The sequence below is a fragment of the Sylvia atricapilla genome, chromosome 2 (genome assembly GCF_009819655.1).
Source record: "Sylvia atricapilla isolate bSylAtr1 chromosome 2, bSylAtr1.pri, whole genome shotgun sequence".
Lineage (NCBI taxonomy): Eukaryota > Metazoa > Chordata > Aves > Passeriformes > Sylviidae > Sylvia > Sylvia atricapilla.
Window position 1 is genome coordinate 44,882,218 of NC_089141.1, and position 12,235 is coordinate 44,894,452.

At 38.3% G+C, this 12,235-nt stretch overlaps 1 protein-coding gene across 4 annotated transcripts in view; it reads right to left on the minus strand.

Annotated features, from left to right (window-relative positions):
- ATP8A2 (ATPase phospholipid transporting 8A2) overlaps window positions 1-12,235 on the minus strand; it is a 302,495-nt gene that overhangs the window by 133,938 nt on the left and 156,322 nt on the right. For all 4 annotated transcript variants that reach the window (XM_066313085.1, XM_066313088.1, XM_066313087.1 and 1 more), the window contains one exon: window positions 11,286-11,396. In XM_066313085.1, coding sequence (XP_066169182.1) covers window positions 11,286-11,396 — 111 coding nt within the window. The remainder of the gene's footprint in view (window positions 1-11,285; window positions 11,397-12,235) is intronic.

Below are 12,235 nucleotides of genomic sequence, written 5' to 3' on the forward strand. Positions count from 1 at the left end.
ATGCCATGGAGATTACTGAAGATATCATGAAAATCAATTCATCCCCTTCATTTGCTACACCTCTCCAAATTTTTTGTCTTTTCTGCAGATATACATAAACAAAGGCTCCCATCTTAGCTTACTAAAATAACATGTAAAGTCTGACAAAAGTCTATACCTCTGTCAGAAGAGCTGGTCCTTTCTCTTGTCCAAGGGCTCCTGTGTACATCAGGAAGGTCATCTTGCTGAATTGTAACCTCAAAGAGCCCATCCTGCAGCTGTGCAAACACTAATGCCTTGGCAAGGAAGAGAGGAAAGAACACACCTCTAGGGACTCATGAAGACCAGACTGCCCTTTTTAATGGCAGTGCACACTCATGTCAGATTAAAGCACGGCCCAGTTGTGGATTCAAGTGATGGTGAAAGCACAGCCCAGTGACAGGTAAAGCAATATCTATGACACAGCAGGAGGGACTGGGACTTTTTGAGGGAAGCAGCACCTTGGAGGTGAGCACTGCACAAAGTGGAGAAAGCTGCAGCAGTTCTTTTTGCACAATTAGCATGGATCCACCAACACAGACTGCAGCAGACAAACAAAGACTAATAACATCACTACAGAAGTCACAACTTGATATTTTCTAGATCTTCCTATGTATTCAGCAACAGGAAACAACAACAACAACAAACCACCAAGGGAAAGTGGAGTAACTCAAGAGCCTATCCCTATACTGTCCATTAATCAGGACATATTAATAGGCATAAACACATTTCTGAGTAGTACAAACCCACACATCATTTTTAAGGCTAATGAATACGAGCTGACACAAAGCAGAGGCTGAGTGTCATCGAGCAGCTCTGCTGCTCCAGACACCTGTCACTCCTTGGCAACGAAAGGGAGAAAGGTGAGGACACTGTCCGCAAAACGAAAAGGGAGACTCACTTTTCCACTCATATTGAACTTGACAGGAACCATCATCACAAATAATGCTGGGAGGTTCAGGTGTTACTGACTACTGTGAGTTTACACTTATGCTGCTATTAAGCTATGTATTTTAGTCAGTTACCATTAATAAAATCAATCTGCATTGTCATTTATTAACAAAGATAGCATTATTTGGGGTTGGATGAGAAAACACAGTATTGGATGTCTTTTCTAACATAGATAGTCATAGATAGTATTTGTGCAGTTCATACTACATACTTTTTCTGAATCCCTGCACAAGCTAGATACAGCTACGGCTAATATATTCTATCTCTTCCCTTTCCAAATGCATTCATGCAAAAGCAATTAAGGAAAGAAATCCAGCAAGAAGAAAGAAAGCAAAACAATTATGTCACATTTAAGAGCTGGCAGACCTATTCAGTTAAGTGACACAGGATTCCCACATCAGAAGGGAGAGTCCCAAGGGCACTGAGTGACAACACCTTTTCTTAATGTCCCCAGCCACAGAGCTCTATCTCCTGACAGAGCAGATATACCTTGGGTCAAACCACTGAACTGGTTTTACAGTAGAAGAGTCTGTAAAAGCACATTTGAAAGCACCATCTATGCTGCTCCAGATTTACCCTGCATACTGATCATGCAAGACATAGTATAGTTTTTACCTCTGACCCTGCTACAGTAAAAAAATTGGTTCAAGACCATGAACTTGGGCAAACAAACACTCCAAAGCTATACTCTAGATTTTTTTCTTTGACAAACTAAGATATATTTTATTTTAAATCCTTCACATGCATTTAAACTAGGTTACAGATGCCTTTTATGCATCCCAAGATAAAACAATCTCTAGTGGTTAATTAGTGAAACTGGATAGAGGTATTTTTATCATTAGTGCTCATCCAAGTAAAATGGCAAAATTATTTTCCAGCAGCATTTAAAAATGGAAGCTGTATTCAGTTAATTTTGTTCTCTGCCCTAGTGTCTTTGGGTCATGAACACATAAACCCAAGAAACCTCAAAATAATCAGGACCAGCTCAGTTCATGATACATATACTGGAAAGAAATTCTATATTCCAAAAATTTGGTGACCCCACATTCCTAAGCTAGCATTCAGAAGGATTTTGGAGTTGTCTATGAAGTGGTATTAAGACAGCAGGAGTTATTAATTCATTGATTACATGCATCTGTACTAAAAGGACTCCCTAGAAAATCTGATCTTTAGAAACATACTCCAGAAGTGCCTCCAAAGATGCCAGAAAAAAGCCTTATCAACAATTAGAAAGGAAAAGTTGCAAATGCGACTGCTGTTAGAGCTCAGGTAAAATTAGCTTTTTTGCTTATCTTGCCAAGAATGAAGAGGCAAAGCATGAGTAAAATGCTTCAAGATGATAAAACTGAGCACTAAACAGAATGTTTTAGTGTTATGATCAAGTCTCTTACACTCAAAAACTACCAAGCTGTAGCCTGACCTTACTGCTGGCAAGCAGCTGGCAGCTAGGCAGACTTCAGTTGAGGCAAGGGAAATGCAGCCCACACTGACCAGCACTTCTTGTGCTCACACAACAATATCCTAGCATGTGGCTTGGAACAAATAAACTCATTTTATTTCCAAACAACTGCCCAGAAAGTAGAAAATGCCATTACTATTCACTCACTTCAGTGAGACTGCTCACAGGCAAGCCACCACGCATTCCCAAAAGTGGGGTCCAAGCTGAATTCCACAGCGTGAAATTGCACAAAAGCATGACTTGTGAATCAATATTATACCTTGTTTGCAGCATTTCCAAACTCTTTGTCACTCTGAAAAGTGTTTTACAAAGAACTGTGCAAAAAAGAACTGCAGCAACCTCCTTTTCACACCTAGCCTAAGCAGTGTTTTAAAATATGAGGATAACATCTGAGTTTCACTGCAGCAGATACAGCTAATTGAGTAGAAGTAATTCTGCTTTTCTCTCCCCTGGAAGACAGAAGTCTCCCAAGCTGTATTTAAGTAACAGAACACACACACACTAACATGGCCATTTTAATGCCAGTGCCTCAAAGCTAAACAGGAGAATTAGACTCACTTCCCAGTTGTCAGTAGTCACTGGCACCAGGGCAAGTCCTCCTCAGCCTCCTTTCTAAGCATTGTGTATTACCATTCTCAAAAACACCGACCCCTCTGGTGACCAGCAACAGGACTCAACGAAATGACCTGAAGTTGTGTCAGAGGAGGCGTAGTTTGGATATCAAGAAAAGGTTCTTCACCCAGAGGGTGGCTGGGCACTGGAACAGGCTCCCCAGGAAAGTGGTCACAGGATGAAGCCTGACAGAGCTCAAGAAATGTTTGGACGATGTTCCCAGGCACATGGTGTGACTCTCTTGGGGATGCTCCTGTGCAGGGCCAGGAGTTTGACTTTGTGATGGTCCTTGTGGGTTCCTTCCAACTCAACTTATTCTATGGTTCTATGAAAAGCAAGTAAATTGCTGCAGAAATGCATTTTGAAGATTGCTATTTAGAGCACTAAGATACAGGTAGAAATGGAGAAACCACACATCTTCAGCATGACAGCCCCATGGCTTATCTAGCAAAAAGCAAAAGAGACAGAAAACCCTGCTCCACATCTGCAATATGCATAAGACTTTATTTGCTCTCAGTTATTCCCATGCAGATGAGGCATGTCTCTCCTAAAGGAAGTCCATTTATAGGGGTATAGGCCAGAAAGAAAATGAGTACAGGCTCAAAGGATATATTTGTGAATATGTATTAGCATATGTGCATTGATGTATCTGTAGTGTAGGATTTCAGAAAAACTCTCTCAAAATCACCCCCTTCAGTGCAAAACAGCATTGCTAAACTCAGCATTCAAGGGCTAAGCACAAGTAATTCTATTATAAAGTTTATTTACACTTTCAACACCAACACAAATTTGAAATTTGGCCTCGTCTGTACCAACGAGTTATGTCATGAGCACTGAGTTAGCCTAGATTCAAGTATTTTTTAGTTAAAAAAAACCAAATTATTAAAACGATGGCCTATCCAATACCGAGTCAGAGCAGTCAACATTTTTCAAGTCCATTCTCAAGGCCATAAGGACTTATATTTTATGTAAAAACTTTTAGCTTTTGGAAAGAAAGTTGGGCTGAAATTATGAAAAATGAACTCCTGAATTTCAAAGTTGGTTTTGTAATGAAAAAAAACTAGGCTTGGATTTTCCTTTCATTATATAGGCTTATCTTCCCTAGTAAAAGCTTCTTCACGTTAGACTATCTCTCTTCTAAACATGAACTTATATTTTTATTGGTGACATAATTAAAGTGAAAAAACATTTATTGATGAGAAGATTCTGGCTTTGAAAAACACATTGTTCTGGGGATGACTAAGTGTTTCACATTGAATGTCCTCAAATTAAGAGAACATTATCATTGCTTTGATATAAGACCACCAAATTATGACTAAGATTTTTCACACCAACTTAAGCATATATTTTACCAAGGGCAAAAAACCAATCACTGTGTGGTTCATATTCCTCTTATGTAAGTGTACACAACAAATTGATCCAGACACTCAATATACTCTGTGTCCAATAAAGTATCAGAGTAGATCTCTTCTTCATCTATTGCAGTGTGTAATGAACCTGATGGGTGTTTCATCTAGAGATTTTGAGGCCATGCAAAGGAACCTGATTTATCATTTACAATATCTGGAATATTAAAAAATTACAGGTTGTGCTGGTTGCAGGATGTAATCAAGGCAGAACTCATAAATTCAGAGAAATGCTGATAGTTTCCATCATGCTTGGAAAACAATCAAACCCAGCCATTACATAGCTGGGCCAACTTGGTTTTCTGGCAAGATGGACTGATCTCTCGTGATTCACTGTGCAGTGCACAGCACAACAAAAAGAAAGGAAAATTAGCACGGACATATCTTCATGACTGATTCCTTGGAAACTCTTGGGATTAACATGCTCAATTAGGAAGCTAAAAAACAAGAAGTCAATCATGGATTAAAGTTGATGAGATCAGCCTATACACAATGCTGAATTGCTTCAGACAAGAGGGGGGTTGAAATAGAGAATAAATTGTCAGTAGCAGCATATAAACCAGGTACTGTAATGAATTCAGATATATTTTTAGGAACAAAAAGCAAAGCACTATCTGGACAATTTTGGATTAGGTGGGAAAATTGTATTTTACAATATTCCAAGAACTTTGGCAGGCTCCTAGTAGAATCTGTTTCCTGTAACTGTTGCTACTAAAGAATGTTTTCTTGAATTGAAGCCTGCAATCAGCTTTTCTGGTGAGCAGGAAGGGGACAGTGTTCAGTGCTGCCCTAGGTCTTCTCCATGTTAAACCTGCATACAAGGCTGAAGAACAGTGCAAGAGAAAAACAAGCACTTCTGTAAGACCTGTTTTTCTACAAATTATCAAAATACAATGCTGAGTTTCACAAGCTTTGTTCATCACACTGTGTGCATTCCTCTGTTTTCCATGTCTTCCTAGTTCTGCACTATACCCTCCGTAAGTATTCTGCACTTTTTGAACTGGTTAACACATCACCCTGAGAGGGTGAATGAACTGAGAGGTTTGGAATTCTTTTCTTTTACAAGTTTCAAAAACAAATAAGAACAGAACAAAAAATATTCTCTTTCTGGATAGGTTTCAGTTACCTTAAGACAGACCTCCCAGTCCTGCTGCTTTAGACAGGTGATGTCACAGGACCAGTGACATACCTGCCAGTCCCATAGTGCTCTCCATGAGCCCAGAGGCTCCACAAACAAAGGTTATCTCCATGGTCACTACATACGTTTCTCTCAGGCACCTAATTTAAAGCTGACACCAATCTTAAGGACACTGAATCCTGCCTTTTGTCTACCTGAAAGCACCTGTCTGCAGAGAGTAAGTTACTTATTCAGGACGTGTGCATTTGTGAGAATCCAAATCTAGATTCCCCAAATGATATAAAATCAAAGTCACACACACATTCCTCCTTTGCTCCACCATAAGAGTATTGTGCTAAGCTTACCACACCAACTGAGTACATGCACAGAAGTAATGATTATTAAATGCCTACTGGCATCTGAAGTATTTGAACAGGGAACTGAATAATTTGAATAAGAAGACAAGACAGCTATCTGCCTTTATTCTTGTTATCCTTGTTAGCAAGTTTTGCAACCAGATGTTCTTATCCTTAATTTAACACTGGGGGAAAAGACTGCTCTTATTTTTTAAGAAAGTTGCTTTATATGACAATAGTTACAGTACTTGAGTCCTCAACTTACTGCAAAAATCCCTGTGCTTAAGGTTTTCTATTGCCTAGCTGTAACCTAAGAGTAGCAAAGTCAATTGGAAACAGAAAGCACAGAGATGTAGGTAAAAGTCAGGCCAATATAAATCAGGGATAAGCACACAGAAGCATTAGAGCTGTTATTTTTTAGTACCATTACAGATACACTCATTTCTGCCTACCATTTGGAAAAGAGAGTTGAAATTCCCATGCCTGCTTTCCATATTTTTTAAAATACCTACTTTGATGGGAAAGCAAGAAAACAGGAAAAAGAAATGCAAGGTCTCATGCAGCAACATTTCATGTGTGCTTTTGTAGCCTGTGCTATCAGCTCCTCTGAAGTGGTGACCATTAAGAGTGCATGGAGCACTTAACAGCTCTCACTGCCAGACCTTGCTGACTCACAAAATCACCTCTTATTTAAAAGCAGGTTTATCTAGGTATTGTGTACACAGAACTTATGAAACTTGGAAATTCAGCTCTAGAAGAAAAATTATGATCTTAATGTTTTGTTCTTTAGTACATTTATCTTGTTTAATACTGCTCACATATTAGACTTCCCTTTCAGCATCTACAAAGAAACAGTTTTCTAATATAGACTTACAATTTATCTCTGGATTTTTAAAGTAGAAATTAAAATTATGCAGCAACCAAGGTATACTCTCCCCTTCCCACTTGGCATTCAATTCTCTGTCATGGCCCTATGCTGCCAGACTTCGGGTCATCTATTCCCACCCCTGGCTCATTCAGCAATATATAACACAAAGTGCTTCATATTAAGTATTTTTCGAAAAACCACCATGCTCCAGTGAAGTACTGAGCACATTTTTCCTGCACACTGAGTTGGCCTGAAAGCTATCTTCCATGCTACTGTTTCCACAGAACCATTCCCAAAGGTCTTGAACTCTTACCTGATATTTCTGATACCACCTTTGATCTAGCTGTGTTTCTACTTCTCCAAGCATGGCATGAAAGCAACATTCCTGTAGTCTTTTACATTTGAAATCAGCTATATTTCAAAGCTCTGATGTCAACAAGACAACTTTATATCATCTCCAGTTAAACATATCTGCTCAACAGATGTGAAACAGATCTTTTGTTGCACTACTCAGTTTGGAGCCAGCTACATAAGTAATTGAACGAAATGGTATTTTGTGAGTATGCCCAGGCACTTGTCTGTCAAATCTTTAAAAGCCAAAACCCTGTCACTGATCCCCTGCCTCAGGATGACGCTGGATGGTTGGCTTTCCTCAGAAACTGATTTAGTGCACACTGCTAGTGCTTGCAGACATGGGGAATACAGGAATGGACACCAAAGAGAGGGCTTTATATTTGCATTTCATCCCTGCAGCCATCTTGGTAGCTTCCCACATAGATTCCCCTGCCACTCTTGGGACAGACCCAGCATGGATAGTCAAGAGTGGGGGAGAAGCAGCAATTAATCTAACAGAAGCTCTGTGGATGGAAAGGCTAGATTCTGCACCCTTTTTGATTGGTGAATCCCTAAGTAAGGGAACCTCAGCTTTGTACCTTGAAGCACCTTGGCAACAGTGATATACAAGTGCTCAGAAATCAGGCTAAGAATCACACCAGAAGTACTTAAATTTCCAGGATCTGCTTCTCTTTGTGCTTTTTATTTATACTTTACTTAGCTCTGTATTTTCAAAAATCAAGGGGAGAAATCAAGAGAATGGCAAGAGGACAGCGATGAAGAAATGGTAAAGGAAAGACTGGGTTAGAGAAAGGAGAACATAGTGTTTCCAGCTATTAAGCTAAGACAAAATCTTTTCAGATTCCACTAAACTTTATTACTTTGATGACTTAAAATTCACCTCTTGAAAAATACTAGGAGAGCCTTTTTGAGAGAGGGAAAATACACTCTTATCTCTATTGCCCCTGCAATCACTAAACTCCAAGGCCTGCTGTCTGCTATACCACCTCTCTAACTACATGGAACTGTCTGAATATGGGCACACATTTTAGTCATAAAAGCACTTGAAAACAGTTCTTGGGCCCTCATCTCTCCACAAAGAATCAGCTACTGCAGAAAGGTAAGCACCAGCCTTAACCCCACAGCACCTCCTAGAAATAAAGCCCACAACAATTACCTGAGTATACTTGTCACAAACCCCCAAATTCTATATTTTAACCCAGAACCTAGAAAAAAAAGCTGGTAAATTTAATGTTTCAGAGATGCAACACTTTGGATCCACCAGATATAAGTGCACGTAACTGGTATCAAGATGAATTTCTAATGTGAGTGGTTTTAGTATACCAACATTGGGATGCTGGGAAAAGAGAGCAATATGCTCAAGCATTTACCATTGTTTTAACTAAGTTAAATCTTAATGCCTTAACTTGCATGCCTCTGCAAGTTCTGTCCAGATGTTCTGCAGCCAAGCTGGACCACCACCTCTTCCTTCTCTCTGGCATTTGCAAAGTATCAGGGAATAAAAGTTATGATCGCCTCAGTGCCTCTCTGCTGCAAAAACCATTTATATAAGACTTATTATATATATTCCTCAGGTGTTAAAACTCCACTGAAATAAAACAGATACAGTAACAAAGATTACTGGCAGTCATATTCATGATGTGCTTTTTCATTCAACTATAAATATTTACTTAGTACAATCCTTCTGAACATACTCAAAAAGTAGCTCAAGTTCAAATCCCTGTTTCATTACAATGCTAAAAGGATATTCCCTATTCCCCACATATGCAAGCAGAAAATATGGGTAAATATTAAACTTGTCCAGAGCACTGGGAAACAACCAGGAACACACCATATACACTTCTGCAACAGTGCAGAAGTGTATATGGTGTGTTTAACTAGCATTGTCTCAAGCTGGAGCATTTATTCCCTCGTGGAACATTGCTTTCATGAGCATCATTCCATATCACAAACTGATCAGCGCTGCCACGCCTCACAGCACATACATAAAATAACATCTCTTTCTTTGTGTAAAGCTAAGGAGGGAATTAAAGATCTCTTCTCTCTATCCTGTACCCCTAGGATACAAAACCTGGTGTCTCTTGGGTTTCCAGGCAATTTGGCTAGTTTTACACAGTTTTGGAGGGGAAGTTCCTTAACTCTGCTAGTAAAGGAAACTCACCAGGGAAAACCAAATTGAGCTCTTCCTACTGCTGCAGGATGACAAGATTATTTCTGTCACTTCATCTCCCTTAAAGCCTTAAAATTGCTCCCAACTACTATGCAACATAAGCACAGAGAGGTAACTGAGATGCAGGGCTGCATCTTGTAAGACATTTTTCAGTGCTCAGGAGTTGGATGGAACTGACTCGTCCTCAGTCATGGACATGAGGAGACATAAAAGCTCGTGTGGCTCAGGATGCAGTATGCAGAAAGACAGTATGCAGAAAGAACTGAACACAGCCTAAGACAGTGGAGAGAACCTCTGACCTCATATTCTCAGAGCAGACTTGGATTTTACATATCGTATAGAGATAGCTGGCTAAAAAAACTCCACCATAGGGTAAAATAATTGATGTACCTCAGGATGGAGGTCCCAGAGAACTTCGCTTGTATTCAACCCCTTGCACAACTGCTTATATGGGGAAGGCACAGTTTCGCCACACAACATTTGATGCAGAATTTAATTTACTTGTCAGACTATAGTAAAAGAAACAGAGACACACTGTACTATAATAAGCTAGAAGCAGGACTTCCAAAACTAATTTTTAAATAGAGAAAAGAATCCTAGCAGGAAATTATGAAGCTATTAAACATTTTTTGAAAAGTTCAGGCAAAACCCCAACAACAGCAGCCATGCTCAGTAAGAAATACTGAACTGGAAGAGTTCTCTTTAAAGCTATTTATATTTTCTTTGCACAACAACAAATACTATTATCATCTCCAACAGTATGTAAAAACCTTTACTAAAAACATGATGTACATAATAATGTAGTAGAATAATAAAGTAGAATAATGAGTGTTGAAATTTTAACAGATAACAGATAATTCAGAAATAGCACAGAAAAAGTGGAACAAGTTAGTGGACAATACGCGTTCTCTCACATCATACACAGAAGATGATAAAACCCTGATGAGACAGGAATACTGATCATTCTTATCATTATATGACTTACTGAATAGCAGAATATTACTCACCCACTATCTCCTCCAACTGATATAGCTACCTGCCTAATTATAAATGTTGCAATTTTCTGTTAACCTCATTCATGAATGCTCAACTGTACACCAAGAAATAGGACTCTAATGTGCATGCACGTACATTAATAAAACTGATCAACATTGTGGAAATTGCTGTACCAAGTGATCACTTGATACTCAACTGATCAAAGCACTGACTTCCTTGAGTATTTCTAACTAGACAACAGCACATTATAAAAATCCCTTCCTGATACATGCTAAATTCAAGACTATTCTGAAGCATGAGAACTACACTCATCTCAAGCATGCTGAATTGAATGGTAGTAACAGTATTCAGCCCTCTGGAAAAACCAGTTTCAGTACTTGACATCTTCCAGCAAGCTAATTAAAATACAGTTATGTTTTAATCAAGTTACTTGATTTAATAATTTAATCAAATAACCTGATTCATTTTGTAAATGAATGTCATTTACAAAATTATATTATCTCTTTCCAAAGAAACAACAAACTAATTTCAGCTCCAGATAATCTATGATCACTGTAAGTTGGAAGCAACAGTTGTGGTTTTTCATAGTTTATTATTTGCCTATTAAATGCTATTAAGTGAACTTTTAATTTAAATTTAGCCCCCAAATACAAGTTTTTATAAATATAGGCACTAATTGAAATGTTTACATGATCACAATGATACTTTCATTAAGAGTGTTTACACAGAAGGAATTAACTCTGTCTTTGACATCTCATATTCATTGCTTTGAAAATCTGAAAATCTTTGGTCTTCCTTTAAAGACATTAAAAGATTCAAGTGAACTGACCTGAGAAAGGAAACTGAAATTTAAATTGTTAAGCATAGAAAAAAAATGGCAGTCCTTCTTGCTCAATCCATTTGGGCGAGATTTTCTAGTTACAAGAGATGATTCAAGGAATAAGCACCAGTAAGACCCATCCATTTAGTTACTCTTACCTCAATTATATACAAAACCACATTTTTGTAGAAGCAGTACAGTATGCATTTGGTAACTCGATTGTAACTCCAAGCACCATGGACCAACAATAGCTTCTCCAAGTAGGAAAACTGAAAGACAGAAAAGTAGTATTTACATATATGAAGGAAGTTGGTTGAAAGTAAACACCTGACCTCAAGGAAAAAAAAATCCTCAAATCAGCTCTGAAAGCTGTTCAAGTGCAATATTTAAACAACTTTACAGAAGATATGTGGAAAAAAACAACTCTTTAAATACTTAAGAGTTTTTTGTAACAAAACTTCTGAAGGTTTAAATGGTGAAAAGTCTTCAATTGTTATTATCACCCTGATGGCAGAATCAATGTTTTAGGGCTTACAAGGTTCAGCATCTCCTTTCCCTGTGTAAAATGAACAGCCTAATAATCAAAACTGTCTTGAGCTGAAATAAAATGCACAAGAAGACAACAAAAGATGGATTTATAGAGAATAGATACATGCATTAACATTTTCTGTCCACAAAATGCATGTGATTGTGTGTTACATGAAATATTGTATAAAGCAGCATTTGCCAAAAAGGGCAAGTAAAAGAATCTTGTATAACTGTGTACCTTTTAATGCTAGTTTGAACCCCAGATGGAGCTCAAATTCAGAACTTTTGATTATGGAGCCAGTGTTGTAATCCAGACTGGGAAATGCATAATTTTCTAGTCTTGGCTTTGTTAGTGAACCTTTTTATGACCTGCAGCATTCCTCTTTTGCCCAGTTACCCCCAGCTCAAAGTGATGACTGTTTTACTGTTTAGCATGTGTGTACCTGAAGGGATCTTGGACACTCAGGTAATTATTTGCTTTGCTTCCTTTTCTACAAAGTGACTTGACAGGAAAATCCTGACTTCCTACATTTAGATTCTAGATCATTTATTTTAACCAAAACTTGTTTGAAATTGAAAA